The 16,910-nt window shown below is 37.4% G+C and overlaps 1 protein-coding gene across 7 annotated transcripts in view; it reads right to left on the bottom strand.

The window, feature by feature from the left end:
• Positions 1-1,733: 1,733 nt before the first annotated feature.
• The window catches only part of SYT14 (synaptotagmin 14), a 93,783-nt gene continuing 78,606 nt past the window's right edge, over positions 1,734-16,910 (bottom strand). For 6 of the 7 annotated variants that reach the window (XM_064446158.1, XM_064446159.1, XM_064446157.1 and 3 more), the window contains 2 exons: positions 15,458-15,647; positions 1,734-11,213 (listed from right to left, as the gene is read on the bottom strand). In XM_064446158.1, the coding sequence (XP_064302228.1) occupies positions 10,900-11,213; positions 15,458-15,647 (504 nt within the window). In that variant the 3' untranslated portion in view covers positions 1,734-10,899. Of the gene's footprint in view, positions 11,214-12,354; positions 12,412-15,457; positions 15,648-16,910 lie in introns of all 7 variants that reach the window. The other variant, XM_064446163.1, reaches the window with a different exon arrangement.

Below are 16,910 nucleotides of genomic sequence, written 5' to 3'. Positions count from 1 at the left end.
AAGAGTTAGTTTAATTTCTGCATGTTTTGCTTCCTTCTATCCTTACTATCCTTAAAGCTGACACAAGAGCAAATCTGTTTTTTCCAATCCCTATGTTGAAATGTAGCTACTCAAACTGATTAGCAGGTAACAAAATGCCTCAGTAACGGTCTCATTAATTTTGGGGAAGTCATTTACGAGCCAAATGAAATGTCTGATATGAATCAAACACTAAATTAAAACTGCACTGCTGGACTGTAAGAACAAAAATACTAGAGAAAGAAAATGCACGCTACAAAGCTCAGCAGGAAAAACGCTAACTAGCCCTTACCCACAGGAGTTTTTGGAAACAAGACACTAGTGACTTCAGAGTGAGTTTAAATACTACCTAATGTGGAATTCGCCACATGAACTCTTCCGAGAAAACCTCTGACAGATAAAGTTGTATCTGCATAGAAGTGATGTAACTTGGCTCTACCTGTCTGAAGCAATTACTGTTACACAAGAAACTACTGAACAACTGGGAGCACTGCACGCAATTCTGCTCAGCTACATGCATGAAACGTGGGTGACTGAAAGGGGCCACACATGCAGCTGAGAGCCGAGTTTGGTTCACAGGTGTGATCTTTGAGCAGAAAATGGCTGTGCATAAATGATGAACAATTATCACCATCCAGATAACATTTCTACTTCACTTATTTTGCCATGTTTTCACAGCTTCATAAATCATCACTTTTTAAACAAATATCTAGTAGTTCATATTATCATCTTTTAATAGATCTCATAATCTGGAGAAAAATATTTGTGGGTTTTTTTGTGTGTTTGTGTTTCTAAAGAATATGGACACAACAAAGAATACGGACACAAAGCAAGCACTCCCCTTGAAGTTTCTCAACTACCAAATACGTACCAGTTTCCATATGGAATGACAAGTTATTTTTAAGTCTATAGCCTTTTGAAAACGCCAGCCTTCACAGCAGCAAGTACCATGTTATCTTATTTACAGAAGTCCTAGGATTTGCACAGATGAGGAGGATGGGTGCAGATCATCAGGATCATATAGCAAAGAAACACACCCCTCTGTCCACTTTCACCAGGTAAATACCACTGGGCTATGCTCCCTTCATCTGCAGATATGGGAAGAAACGATAGAACCTTCTTACACTAAGTCTTCCCACCTTTAGGATAGGAAAAAATGCCGTAAGTGTTGTAACAATTCTTTTTTTTCATGTATGCTAATACGTACTAAAACATACATACAAGTCAGGCACATCCTAAAGCAGAGCTGCCATGAGAGCCCAGAAAGCTTTTTTTAATACGTACAACAAAAATCATTAGAGACTAGCGTAGAAGATCTAAGTTGGGTCATGGTAAAATTATAATTGTTACTCATGGAAAGTGTTCTTTCATGTTTATATCAAACCTCAATTATTTCAGCCTCCTTACTCCTTAGAAAGTGGAAGTTCAGCATATGTATGTTAGATGAAATCTTTTCTGAGAAATATATGTGGAACAAAGAAGTAGAGGGAATCGCAAATGACCCCAGAAGAAAACCGTCTAAAGTCCATCAGAATGATCACCTGAGTGTGCCTTTATTTGCCAGTATACACATCATATTTATTGGAATGTTATCGCACTGGTTAATTTAAAATTCTCGAAGTAGACGACTTGTGACATCAACAAGGTCTGTGAGGAACAGAAAGGGAACTGGGTGAAACTTAGGAAATTTGGAAACGGAGCCAAAAAGTGTGTACGCACTAGGATTAGTTACCTGGCCAAAATTAAAAAAGTTTTTCTTATCTTCAATGCAGACAGCAGTTCAAATGGTTGACCAAGCGTTACTATCTTCTGAACAGTGAAGTCTATTACGTTTGTTTACCACCTAATGAACTCCAAAGGAAAGTGACAACAGACAGTTTTAAAAGTGATTTTTTCCTTTTTTTTTTTCAAATACTTCCCAGCAATTAGGTTCACATGCAAAAAGCTGATTCCATGTACAGAAAATATTTTGAAATAACCAAATGAGACCCATTCCAGTCCTCAAACTGACAAAAATACATTTCACAGAGGTAATCAGTACAAATAGAGAGAGCAAACAAAATACAAATCCACAGCTGCAAAGCTTGAGATACACAAAAAAGACTGTTTTAATGTTGTGACAGATCCATGGTTTGAAAATATACTACAGCAAGTTTTAATCAAACTAACATGGGATTTTAAAGGTACCTGTGCTGTACAGGTAAATATAACTAAAACCAGCCGGTGGCATCCTGCCTCTCCCCAAAATCAGAATAATAGTGGGATGCATATGCTGAAAGTCCAGCTTTTTTTACAAAGAGAGAACTGACAACATTGAACTAATCTTGCACGCCAGAAACCCTCAAGATTAATATACAGTAGCACAAAATGATAAAAGTAGTTTTTTTGCTAGGTAATAATAAAGAAAACAAAACGACAAGTATCTGACAACACACACAACTGGAGATACTGTAGATACAATGTGACACTTAATTATTAATCCATCTGGGGATTTACAGTCTGACACCCAATATGCAGATCTGCACATTCACCGCCAGAACTCCTCTTTTCACCTGCTGTGGACCAAAATGCCATGAAACATGTGTCTTCATCTGGATTATAATGACAGTTTCAGAGTCCTAAGACTTTACTAAGCTGCATAAACGGTTGCAAACACTAAATTTGCTCTAATTATGTTACTGTCAAAATCTAAAAAAAATTTTAGAGAATTTTAATTACTGCTTATTCAACTTAAAAAAAACACAGCAGAAAAGAAAAGCAGCTCACGGAATTCTGAAAATAGGGGTGAATTCAGTAATGGGCATTAGTTAGGGACTCCAAGGTTCTGTACAGAAATAAAAATATGAAAACAAAATAAGCAAATTCAAGAAAGGAAATGAGCTCGGATATTTCACCTCTAAAAACTTCACAAAAAATGCCTTTTTTTTTAAAATGCATATAATTAGGAGCATGGTTGATAACATGACTGTGATATACCCATTTTCTACAATCTTTGATTGATATATAAAAATATTTCTCTGACTTCTCTGCCAAACAGGACTTGCAAATATAACCTATTCCCATTAAAACTGTGCTCGGTGTCTCAAATGTTTAAGGCTATACGTGCACCGAAATTTAAGGAAATTCAAGTTGAAACAGTAGCTGAAAACCGTGTTGTATTACATAAATGATACAATGAAGGGACACCGGTAGGAAATGTACACACAGCGCAGGGTGAGCCTGTTTCTGTAAGACCAGCATACACTAGACAGTTACATAGTATCGGGGCTTCAGACACAGAAGAGCTGAATCTGTTCTCAAAGTTGCACACTTCAGGTATAGGTATAAAATCGGTAAAACAAGCTAATCTGAGAGCGTTGAGTTATATTTTTGCTTGTGATGGGATTTTGATTAAAATGCACGAAGAAATACAACTCAAACACTTTGCTACCGGTACAATAATGCACAACCAGTCAGAAAAGAGGTATCTTGAATTCTCAGCTGTGAGTCACATTTACAGAAGCCTATTTTATATTTGTTCAAAGAGATCCATTATATAATTTCTGTCTTTAAGTAATAGCAAGTCCAAACATCATTTGTCCAAAGAATTAGAAACAGACTTGGTTCTTTGGTTAACATCACGTGACTTATATCAGACACAGGAATCAATTAAGAATAAACAGTCGTATGAGGAGGTTTCTTGGAAAGGGGGGTGAGGAAGGAAAGGGGAAAACTTCGAATTCCAAGAAATGCATTGTATTAAAACTGAACTGCCATTTGAAACCTCCTGTACTAGGAATAATCAGGTTAAGACATCTCTTCAGTTGCAGCGACACTGCTTTCACACCGTAACTTTAGATTTTCTACGTATTAGATTTATACAAAAGAAAGAAGGCACCGAGTGCATCGGTGGCATACAGGCAGTATAAAAGTATGCAAGAAAATGCTACATACTGTATATTTTATACACTTTTAAAAATGTGGCAAATGTGTGCTATCTCTATGCAATACGATGCTTCATAAACCCAATTCCTTATATCCCGATGAAAGAATGAATTAAAATGTGAAACACATTTTAATAGTCTTGCTGATAACACCACAATTCAATATTTGTATTCACTAAGATCAGTTATTAGCTTATAGTCACCAGAAAGCAAGTTCAAAGTTACTGAAGATCAAGGGAACTATAATCTATAACTATACTTTTGGGACAGAGCCAGCAGCCTTTACTCATGATGAATGTCCCACTAAGAATGGAGAGGAGGCTCAGTTTTACCACTGTTATTCGTGTTAATAGTGCCTTTCTCGGAGTCATCCTGGAGAAACAGAACTGCCTATAGAGAAAGGTACTACACAACATGAAAGACCTGTGGCTAAACCAGGACCTTAGTAAAAGGCAGTAGGTCCAGGCCCTTAGTCATTATCCTAGCACTTTAGATTGTGTAACAGTGATACAGCTTGCTCATAGAGCATTTAATTTTACATTGTTAAATCATCATATAAAAATAGGTAAGAAAGCTCTGTAAGAAAGTATATATACTATATAAGGAGAAATCTCTCCTTAAAAAAAGCAAAGAAAGGGAAAAATTGAAGAAAAGGCTTCACTAATTACACTTTGTAATGAAAGTCACATTAAAAACAGTTATCGTAAACGAAACAGTACTGAGCGCTATTGAACCTTGTGGTTTACTGGAAAGGACAGCAAACTAGCTGCATAATAAGATCATTGCTCTTATCTCCTTTTTTGTAAATATTACCTAATACATTCAACTTCTTAGAAATGGTCTTAAAACGTCGTAAGAAGCCATACCCAAATTTACTATCACAACTTGTTCAAGGCCCTGCTCCTTGCTTGCGCGATGGCTTAGAGATTCCATCTCAAAGCTATCATAATGCTTCTGTAGTTCATTCTGTAAATTCATTCGAACTCACGCTTTGGAAATGAACCAAAAGTTATAAAGCAATCTACATTGGACCCTTGGCATGCAGTGAATATCCACAAGATTTGCAAAACACCGCAAAAAACTTAACGTGATACAACGGGCAAGACTCCTGACCTCAGATACAAGAGAAAAAATGATGACATTAATTACAACCCTGAATGTCCATGAGGTATTCCTTCAGTGGTATGGTATTACCGCTTCTGCTCTCCTGAGTAGGGCCCTCAGAGAGAGGCATCTTTTGGAGGCTTTGTACCAGCTCTACCAGTAGATGCTTCCAAGGAAGTGAATGAATTCTTCTTGCTATTAGTCTAGCCTTGCCCATTTTCTGGACGTAACTGTTTCCTGGTCTTTGTTCCTATGGGAGCAATACCACCCACTTCCTAACTCCTGGCACATTCCTCTGCATAAGGATCCTACCTTTGTATTATACCAGCATAAACCTGCACAGCAAAACCTGATCCAGCATGTATCAGACCAATTTATTAATTCAGTCACACCATGTTACATATGAGCTAAGCTTGCTAGCACTAATGTAATTGTGCCATATTCAGGTAGGCATAATACAAGCAGATACATTGGGCGCATAAGATTTCTGCATAGTCTGCAGAAAGGAAGAAACCCTGCTTGAACTTAAGGAGGGGCAGTGATAAGTTCTTAAGGCTAAACTAATCCATGTCACTGTGGGCCAGTTGGTACTCACCCTAATCACCCTAGGCAAATAAACACTACCCACCCTGCTTGCACCTGTAAAATACACTAGGTTATAAGCCATGGGGTGCCCACAGAGACCTGTGCTGCTTTGAATGTACAAACCCCCACAGTTCACGTGACATGGTTCCTCTGAGTAGGGCCCTCCGAGGGCCACAAGGCTTCAAGAGTGGAATTTGAGTCACTGTCTCCTGCTGCTGTATGAAGCTGTCTTTTATTTTACTGCTCTCGCTCTCAGATGACATCTCTTCATCAGGAGTTGATTCACCGACAAGCAAATGCTCCTGTGACTTCCCCCTCAAAAACTACCATCAGAACAAAGTAGTCTGAAATCCAGCTGTGATGCTCTACAAAATCTGGCAGTTGAGTTAAATAGACCAAAATACTGAACATTCTCGATGGCTTGTTCTAACAATAAACTTTGCTGAATTGCTTCAGTTAAAATGATCAAGATGTTTGGGGATCACTGTAACATTTTTAATATTAAAGTTTTAAAAATATTTCAGAAGCTGAGGAAAAGGAGAAACAAAAGTAAGACATGATTGTTAAATAACAAGTTTGTGACAGTATCCAGGCATCTACTTTTTCACTTCCATCCATGACTGAAATCACATTTAATTGTGCTGCGGGTGCCATGCTGTATCACTGCTCTAACCTACTGATCCTATTGCACTTCATGTTTTCAGGGTCAGGCCTACTCTCCTGTTGATGCCCATGGACTCCTCTCATTAATGGTGAGTAGGCATGCACATCAGTGAGAGAATTAAATTAGTGTTACTGAGAATTCAGCTTCAGGAGGAAGTCAGTCTGCCTTACAAGTGACAAGACATAGTTTCAAGACTGCTTTCAACAGGACAGATTTTTTTTTTTCCCCTCCAGAAAAGTGTGATGAGTAAGTAAAGGCCTCAATGCAACTCTCAGTTAAATGAAACAGCATTCCGCTGTTAGTTTCAAGTTGGAACAGTTCAGGCCAAAAGGCTTCCCCTCAAACCTCATTCTCTGATTTTAACACAGTCTTTTCGTTAGAACTTGTATGTGTAAGAGCAATCTGCATTAAATTCTTACATTAAAATCTCTCCTTCAAAGAACAAAAGCTTTCTTCTTATGCTTCCTGTATTAAAACTGATGGTTTGCCTTGCAGAAATCTTAGGGAGTTGGATAGGTCATGGAAATTTTGCACCAGTACCTTATTATAAGGGGTGCAGAGTGCCCTTGACTTCTAAGGTCCAGTGACTGCCACAGACAGCTTCTCAGGGTGCCGGGGAGTTTGCAGGAGCAAGTCATTAGGGAGAAAAGAGAACAAATCAGTAACACAAACACAAATTTTAGACGACAAAAAAAATTGCTCCAAAGGTGTGTCAAATGGGAAGGTACTGATGCTGGCACTGCATCCACCATCAGGAATTAACAAAAATTTAAAGGTGAAAATATCTCCTACAGTAAATGTACAAGATCTGTTTTCAGGTCAAGTATTCTCTTAATTGATAAACACCGTTCGTCTCCAGTAAGATCACGTACATTCATTCCAAGGGCTCACCATATTTAAAAATCTAATTATTAATGAGGTTAGAGGATTGTAATTGGATTTAGAAATCATATTTCTGCAGTAGCACAACTTACACCTTGCCTAACTTCTGCCTTTGCAGTCAGACTTTGCAGTGTGGTTACAATGTGGATCTCTCAAGTCCTGAGCACGAGGCAGCACCATGGGGACCAAGCTTTGAATCTTACCAGTACTATCCTCCTTCCCTGTGCTGCCTGGCTGAACAGGGAACAGAAGCATGGCTCTGCTGACTCCTTGCCTCCATGTATGTGGGAGACAGCGATGTCCTGCAGACGCTGTAGTCTCTCATCCTCCTGCACAGTGATTTCATGCTTGCCTGTGCTGCCCTTCACAATCTTGCCCTTACCACCGAAAGGAACTAACCTACTTCTTCATATTTGTAACACTTTAAGAAGACCTATGTGACATTTCTAAACATTAAACCAAATAGATCATACGCAGAGCGGATGCAATATTTTCAAGAATAGAATCTGTAAGAACGTCACTGTTCTATAATTATTTAAGGCTACACTGGCAGGAAGCAGATTCGATTCAAGAACTGTGATCTCTACATGGTATGTTGGCAAATGGAAGTAATTGATTTGATAAACGCTTAACTTACTGTACTTTTGAACAAAGATAAACAACAAAAAGCTATAAAAAAAGCACAGACAATTCTGAGGAAAACACAAATACCTCGAATTTGTTTCCAATACTTTGCTCTTTAGAAATTCTGTTCCATGCTTAAGACCTAACTGAATGCACAAAAACACACCGTATGCATAAGCCCTTATGCGGAGTTTAAAAAAAATAAATCTAAAGGCAGATTTCAGATACAAAAGTATAGGTTTGCATAAAACAATAAGAAAAACCAAATTACAAACAAATCATAGGAACGGTATCTAGGAAGAAAAAACCCAACATGTCAGTTATTGATACTATAACTAATTCATAAATATCTTAGGGCAAATTCAATTATTGGTGTGACTGGTTTTGCATGGCAAGTCCATATCCTACTGCCTCAAAATTAAACATTCATTTCCACTCTTTATATATTCAGTTCCCAGTCTTTGTCCAGCATAAATCCAAGTAAGCCAAACCTTTCTGTGAAGCACAGGCTGGACCTGGATACCTTGGGAAAAGTCTCATGAACTAGAAAGAGATTCCTCTTCTTCAAGGTGCCCAACACAGAGTGCTAGACATCTCTGCTGTGTCTAAATTAAGATTTTGGTGTCTTAGAAACCTGAATGGTTAGATGTAAAACTGAAGCAATGGAACCTACAAGCAGAAACCCAAGTCACGACACAGTTCAATTTAGTTTGGTTCTGTAAGAGGTTATTTGCTGCATCTTCCAAACTGACTTCTTTGTTCGTTCGATGCTGACGTTATTTTATAAATACTGTACATTATTTTATAAAGTAAAACCTGTACAAAGAGACAATCATCAAGAGACAACTTTCAGCTTTAGGAAAGAGCATCCAAATACCCACAAAGAGAATGAGGAAAAACACTTCCACATCTATTGAAAAATTGCTTTTGAACAGCTTCTAAGTCAGCGTTGCTATTATATGGAAAGCTGAAAGGATTGGGAAAATCTGAGCATTTTCCTTATGCATGTAAAATTAATGTTGATTTTTTATTAAATTCTGCACTCAACATTACATTTCACAAACTGAGCAACAAAAAGGATGAAGAAACAATTTGTATTTTGTTACTGCAAGACCATTCCTTTTTAAAGAAAGTTTTTGCATTATTTGTATTTGGTAAATAAAGCTTCTGTACATGAAGCAGCAGCGCAATACCAGGGAAAAAAAAAGGTTGTAATAATATTTTAAATCTTTAAATCAATAAAAACCGAAAGCCTGGCTCTGCAAATAAACCCCTCAAAAGGCACCAAATAAACCAAGAAATGGAATTACACTATCCTTTAAAAAGGACTTAATGAAATTGTGAAGTAGTGCGAGAATTTTAGAACCATGTGAAATATCTTTATTATATCACTGTCTCCAGCCTCTCTGTACTTGACTGTCTGTATACCCTAAAGCCAGGATCTTTCAAAGGTATTATAAAGAAATTCAAGAGAGAGACATTTGTCTTAATGAGAACGCTCTAGGCTACCACTAGTTCTCTGAATTAAATCCAAAACTTCACTTTTCTACCAACCAAGTGCTACAACAGTCAGTGAGGTCCCACATTAGTAAGACATCATTTATAAGAAAAAATATCGCTTGCTTTCCATACGGCAACAATTAAAAAGTAAATGAAACAATTACAAGAAAAAGCATGTCTGATTTGGGAAGCTTTTAAAAAAATATGTTTACTCAATAATCCACCATTTCCATAATATGAATTAGATTCAGTAGTCAGTAAATTAGTGTGATTCCAGTTAAAGTATTTGGGACAAACAGGAATCTCAGAAGCACTGATATTTCCCTAATTTTGGTGGAAGCCATGAGTTTTTATCTGATAGCAAACTTTGCTGTGATACTGTGGCTTCTCAGTTGTGTCGTCAAAAAGCCGTGTTTCCCAGCTTGAACATAAGCAAAGCAAACTTCTATTTTGGGTGCGAGCATTCATTCAGTTGCTGGCAAATCACTAGAAAAATAACTTACTGAAGTTCTCTTCTCCAAGAAGAAAGGTAAAAACTCCTGGTCTGCTCTCTGCTTCCAACAAACAGCATATGGCAATCCCCAAGACAGCTCAGAAGAGACTGATACCTATTTCAACCAAAGCCACAGTATTTCGCATTCATTCAGAGTAGTTCAACTGCTACCACTTCCTTCACAGTCTTTCAACCTAACTTCCAACTACCAACATTTTAAAGAAATCCGTATCAATTTAACGAAAATATATTTTAGTAAAGTCGTGCTCTATGAGCTTCCTACATTGGAATACATGAATACAGGAAGTGCTTTCAACAGAAAGTTACATAGTTTTACAGTACAACCTGTCTAAGGAGATTTGGAAGGGACCAAACTAATGATCTGGTCTCTTTGGATTAGGCAGAAGTACAGGCAAGAGGGAAAAACCCAATTTATGCCATATATAGAGCTCGTTCCTGTCACAGATTGAAGAAACATTAGTTTGATGTCAAAGTTCACCTGACGCCCAAACGCTAGTATTTTTCTAACCAACTGCATATCAAAAAATGAAAACTTACTTGTACTAAGCTCCTGGAAAGAAACTCAGTGTAAAACAACAGTATATTCATACTTGCTATATTACTAAGTGTTCTCCACTGGTGGGTTTTTTGTTCTTTTGCTCTACAGATCATTAACTTTTTCTCAAAGTGCAAATTATCGATCTTTAATCTGAGTGCAGGCAGGTCAGAAGCTACAGTATTAAAGCAATACAAAAAGTACACAAGGGAGGAGCTTACATTAATTTGGAGAACCTTACATAAAACGTTTCTGAATTGAAAACCACAAAACAAACCCAAACAAATACAGCATCAGGTGGATGGGGGAGGGACCACTAACGTATCTGTATACAGCAAGGCTTCTCTGACACCAAGGAAGTGTCTGACTCTAAGTGAAGGTTATATATTAAATCCCGCCATTTTTCATGTTGTGCATTCTTTACGATGGAATGTTGACCTCGATTTTCGTTTTTTACTTCCACAGCAAATCTGTTGATTGTGACCAGTGATGACCATCTGCTTGAGAGTCCAAACTCCCTTAAAACCATGACTGCACTTCGTACTGTCCATTACGATTCTAGTAAAGTATGCCATCTACATACTTGCTGTCCTTTAGATTCTTTCATTTCAGTCCAGTGATTGAGTTCATCTTCTCCTGAGCTGTTGAGACCTAAAGAAATCCACCCTATCATCTCTTTTCGTTTCATGCTGCGCTTATTATATACAGACAGTATGAGCGTCACATCTGAAAGCTGAAACAGTGCCACTTGGAAAACAAAGGTTTCTTTGTATACTGGATTTGGCTGTCCTCGCCGGATTGAAGTTTTGCATTTGGACATCTCTTGCCCCATTGAGTTCAGCAGTGTTAACTTAACATAGGTATCTACAAAATAAATCATATTTTGGAATGTCAGGTATCTTCGAACAAAAGTTTTTGAGAATGAGATATTTACAAGACACAAGGATATGGTGTATACCAGGCTGACTGAGCACAGCTTAGTTTAGACACATGAAACGATGACAGTTAAGCAAAATATTACAAACACGAGAACAAATTAACTAGCCTCAGTACTATGGAAATGGGTTAAGTTAAAGGTATACCTCATAATCCTCTTCCCATTGACCCCCCCTTACTTGTTCTAAACAAACTTAAACTGCATTAACACTTAGCAAGCCCCAACTAGCCACAACACTGTAAAGCATACCACTGAATTTTCTGAGAATAAGAATAAACAAAGGAGAATGAAGACAACTAATGAAGAGAAAAAGAAATAAAATTGATACACAGTGATGATATCAAAACAGCCAGAATGAAATGCTTAAGAATAATCTCTGCATGGATGTGGTTCTCACTTTGGGCTTTTCAATTTTATTTATTTTGACGACCAAAATGTAGCAAAGTGTGTTCAAAGGTAGAAGTTTACACAGCACAAACCCCCTCTTTATATCCTAGATTTATAAAGGAATAAATTTAATACCCCTTTAAAGATAATTAAGTTTTTGCATCATTCAATACGGTTATTTAAAATATAGCTTGTACGGTGCTCTTAGGAAATACATTTAAGAAGCTGATGTAAGTAAATGTGGTTAGCACACGTTGGGTGTTAGTATAAACCTTTATTTTTAAAGTTCTGTTTTCATTTGACTAGAAGCACCAAGTCACGCTCCTGCAGAAGGATGTGCATTTCCTGAAGTTACAACTGATTCTAAGAAATATAAACCCATATAAAACGATCTTTTTTTCATTCTTTATTCCTGTCGTATTCATGCTAATACATAATATTATTAAAAGATCAGAGTTTACGTAAAAAGAAACACATTGAATATTTTCACTTTGTAGGTACACTGAAATCCCAACATCCATAATCAGAGATAAATGCAACTTTTGCATTAGGGAGTGCCACAAATAATAAAGATATACTTTTATAAACCAACATGGTAGGCAGCCGTGGATAGCTTTACTGCTGGCAAGTTTTCTTTTGCATGAAAAAGACAACATCCAATTAGTTTCTACAGGAACTCACCTCGGATTATATAAACCTGTCCACCTATCAAGTGTTTTAGACAACAGAACAGTCCGTCTGACAACAGGGGGTGGAAAGCAGTAAAAGAAATAATGACCAGATGTCAATAGTTGGGTGAGAGAGGATCAAAGGTTAAAGTTTAAGAGCAAGCACTATTCACTGGAGTGGAGAAACACAAAACCTTAGCAGCACAGATCAGAAAAAGGATTGAACAAAAGGGTTGTTGGGTAAAATTTAATGAAATGGAAATTTTGTGCAGTTTTTGTGTAATCTTTAACAAAAATTACACCGCTTACATAATGGGTTATCTTAGCACTAAGAGCTACTGGGTTCTAAAGCACAGTAAACAGAAAGAATCATGCTAACGATTAGGTTATAGAAGACTGGGTAAAAATCACCTTTTTATCAAATCTTATGCTTTTTCATGCAAACTCCAGCATATTAAGAAAAACTGCACACCATAATTATACTTCATATATTCAAAGCAATAAAATGAAAAATCACTGAACTGAAAACTAAGCTGGCTTTGCCTTTAGCGTTTATAGTTACAGATATTTGATTGTAATACTTGAGATCTGGAGTAGTGATGGACTTGGGCATGAGAATGACTCTGATCTAATTGCTACAAATAGCTGAGGGATGCTTACATCTGAAATTTAACTATGGGCGTCTATTTAAAAATGTAAAGATCTTGGTTGTTAAAATCCATGTATTTATGGATTTAATGTGTGTTTGCATGCATACACACACATGCATTTAGTGTGCAAAAGCTTGTACCCTGTTCCAACAAAATTTCAAAGGATACTAAGCAGCACCTTCTTCTCAGACAAAATATTAACTGCCACACAGAGAAACAAAGACAAATTCTAAGATCAAATGTTATTGCCTGCAGGATTTGGCCTATTTGCCTTGTGCTCAGTTGCTAAATGAGTTACTATACAACATACATATATGTAGCAGAGGAGTATATACTACCAAGAAGCAGAAGTGTAGGACTCAATCTGTATTTGCTGCAGAAGCGTTTCACAAAAATTGCATAGGCTCACAACCCCTGGACTACAGAAAGGATCACATGCGGGAAAGAATAATTGCTTCACTTTTTGTCATAGTTTCTCAAGACCTGAATAAAAACTGACTCATGCATGTACTTTGCAATATTTATCATGATTTTGGACCACCGATGATCCAAAAAACAAATTTGATCAGAGCATTTTATCATCAACCTTATAGGCCATAGTCTTCATTTTGTGGAAATGATGGCACAGAGAGGGGCTGGTACGTGTGCACGATGTGTTGACAGGGAGTTAGAAAATGGCAGTGGTATGCACCTGGGTCCAGGAGTTTACAAGAAGGTGCTACCACTGCTGGAGGGAGGGCAGAGGGATGGCACAAAACAGCCCACAGGAAAAATCTGGATTCCACAATAGTCTGTGCACGGTCCTACCAGACCCAGAACGTGCACTAATTCCAGCTTTATAGAAAAAACAGAACTCCAAACCCATTTTTGCCTAAACAGAACTGGACTATTATTATTATGAATATCAAAACTTCCCCTTATCCATCACAGGGCATGACAAAAGGTAACACACAAGTTCTTCCCAGCAAAAAAGGTTAGACAGAACATGGTATTACACAAGACTACATGCTGCTTTCTTGCAATCTGAAACAGATTTTTGACCCCAGTGACTCACACAACTAGGGAATGAACATATCTGTCTTCAAAACAAGTACTGAACCTCCATCTAACCTGCATATTCTAAATATTAAGAAAAAGTTGGCTTTCTCTAGAGATTCCGGAAAGATAAGCATAAGCCACCTACTGGTTTTTTTTTGCTTTAAGGGAAGACATGGTCCCTTCTCTCCAGGTCTTCTCTCCCCTTTCATTCCTCCCCCCACCTGTATCCTTGGGCCTTCTTGGCTTTTCCCATCTATTTCTATGCCTTTGTCTCCAAACAGGCAGCTTCTGGGGCAGCTACCTAATTTATATAAAAGTATGAGATTCTTCTTTCGCCTTCCTTCTCTGGCCATGTTTACGAAGTCTGGCTCCATCCGTGTGAAAAGTATAGAGAAAGCAAAGTAGAGTAAGGCTGAGCCAAATGTAATTAATGAATGGAGTAAAACATGGGTCAAGAAAGAAAGAAGAGAGCGTCAGTCTGAAATTGCTTGGCTTACTTCCTAAACTGTGAAGACAAAGTGAGATGTGCAAACCACTTATAAAGTGCTGGCAGCCTGCTACATAATCTAGTGGTGTCAGATAATCTGCTAGTGCCATACAAATCTGGGGATTAAGAAACAGAAAGAGGGGCTAAAACCAGAGCCTCCAGACAAAATCAAGAGGAACGGATATGTATGTCTGGCTACAACTTATGTAAATCAGACTCGTAATCTAAAAAAACAATTTAAAAACTTCTTTAGAAGTTCATTACTGAACTTTCTCAAGCTATACCAAAAAGATTAGAGACAGTAAAAACATTCTGTGTGTGTGACATTCCATCTGGCTCCACTTTAAAAGTATATTAAGTTCACAGATATTTCAGACAAATGTATTTTTGAACAAATGCTTGAACACACAGTTCAAGTCCTTTCTGATGACAAACATTCCTTCTGCACTGTATACATGCCAAAGGTCTCAGTTTGCTTCTCCGTTGTCTTCACTGACATTCCCAAGTTACATATATTACTGCCACACATACACAGGCACATAAGCAATTAAAGACTCCAGTATCGAGCCCTCCAGAAACAGGAGTAACTGTTCAGAGTTAATATTAGCTGGCATGTACTTTCTTTTCAAACACCAACTTTTTATTCTTGGCCTGTGATGTGAGGCATTACTAATTTAGCAATTAATCATTATGATAAAGGTAATTTATTAGTCAGTCATCATGAAAAATTAAAACATTCTTGTTAACTTACAATTAATATTTTGAATTTTAGATTTTTTGCTATTTCCCAACTGACTAGAAATATAAAACATGAAACAGATTAGTTGATGATTGCTCTATTTCATTTTGATTGGGTAAGACTAAATGATAGGATTGAAGTCCTTGCTACTGAGAGCCCCGCCAGCACAGAAGCATTAGGATGAAAAAAGATTTTCACTCACTGGGTGGTCTGTTCGCTGCCAAGTTTTTGAAGTGGCTGCCTTTTATCACTTCTGCTGATAATCTTCCAGTTGTAGCGTTATAAAGGAGGCCAATGAGGATTTCTGGAGCTGAGCCATGTACCAGAGACTGACAAGAGGAGGTACTTTCGCTGCAGGACACTTCTGACATGCTCATTTGAGAGTCACAACCCTATAAAACAGATAAAAAGTTCTATGTGTTTTATGCAACGATGTTACTGGGAAGTTGCTTTTTAGAATAATGCATAGGAAATTAGGAAAGCAACATACTGACAATAACACAAGTTCCATTCAACCACCCAATAAGGAATGTACATCCTTAATATATACTCAATTTGCACATGTTAGTGGTAACAAAGACTAAAGTGGTCTGGAATTAAAATAATTCTTAATTTTGTGTTTCTGTTGCCTCATAATTCAGAAGAAATAATAGCACGAAGATGAAGAGCAGCCTTTATGGTTCCTATTTACTTCAATTGTTAAGATAAGACCTGTAACAGAATTTGTCAGCATCCTGGAGAACACCAAACCTTGGATCTTTTACTTTCCAAAAAATGGAAAACACTAGTGAAACTCTGAAGATAATAAAATGCAGGAAATTCTTATTCATCCTTTGTAAAGGTTATTCTCTAGACTGAGAATTTTTGAGTAGCAAAGTAACAGAACACATGCAAATAGAAAAATGCACTCTGTCTAAAATAAATTAGCTTACAAGGAATTTAATTGATCCAGGGATACAGAACTGCAATAGACCCTTTGTCTTCTGTGGGAAAGGAAGAATGCTATCCTAAGGCTCTGCAAGTGATGTTTTAATTTCTACCCCGCAAGCTTCCAAAAAACGCAGATATCTCATGCATTCTCACTGTGTCACATCTTTGATGGGAGCCTCTAATATCCATTTTTATCAGTTTAACTCCTCATTATTGGCCTTAAAAAAAAAATTTAGACTAATGCTAACAATGCCATAGTTGTTCCTACTTTCATTTCTTGTTTTCATGCACTGGCACATAGTTGCACCACTGAAAACAAGAAACTGGACGGAATCTAGCCAATGGCAGGGCAATTTGCTTGGTAGCTGGGACCAGACTTTTGAATTATCAGTACATCCCTTTACGATTCTCTCAGGAAAAAAAAACATAAATTGGATCCACAGATTTTTCAAATACGGCTTGACTCATTTGGGAGTCTCTGGCATTGCTCCTTCAAGGAGTCATGATGATTTTGTGAAGCTGATTCTTCCAAATTCCAAATGTCTCTATCAATTCCAGCAACAGCTGTCAGGGGTGCAAGATCAGTCCTAAAACCTAAATAGCACAAATCCTCATCAAGGTAAAAGTTAATGTTACAAGCAAGTAACTTAATCTGACATATAAAGCCCAAATGCGTTACAGAATCTCAAGTTATAGAAGACATGATACCTACAGGAAGAAATTAT

This window comes from Phalacrocorax carbo, chromosome 3, assembly GCF_963921805.1.
Source record: "Phalacrocorax carbo chromosome 3, bPhaCar2.1, whole genome shotgun sequence".
In the NCBI taxonomy this organism is placed as follows: Eukaryota; Metazoa; Chordata; class Aves; order Suliformes; family Phalacrocoracidae; genus Phalacrocorax; species Phalacrocorax carbo.
The sequence above is the reverse complement of the archived record's forward strand: the minus strand, read 5'-3'. Positions and strand labels throughout refer to the sequence as shown.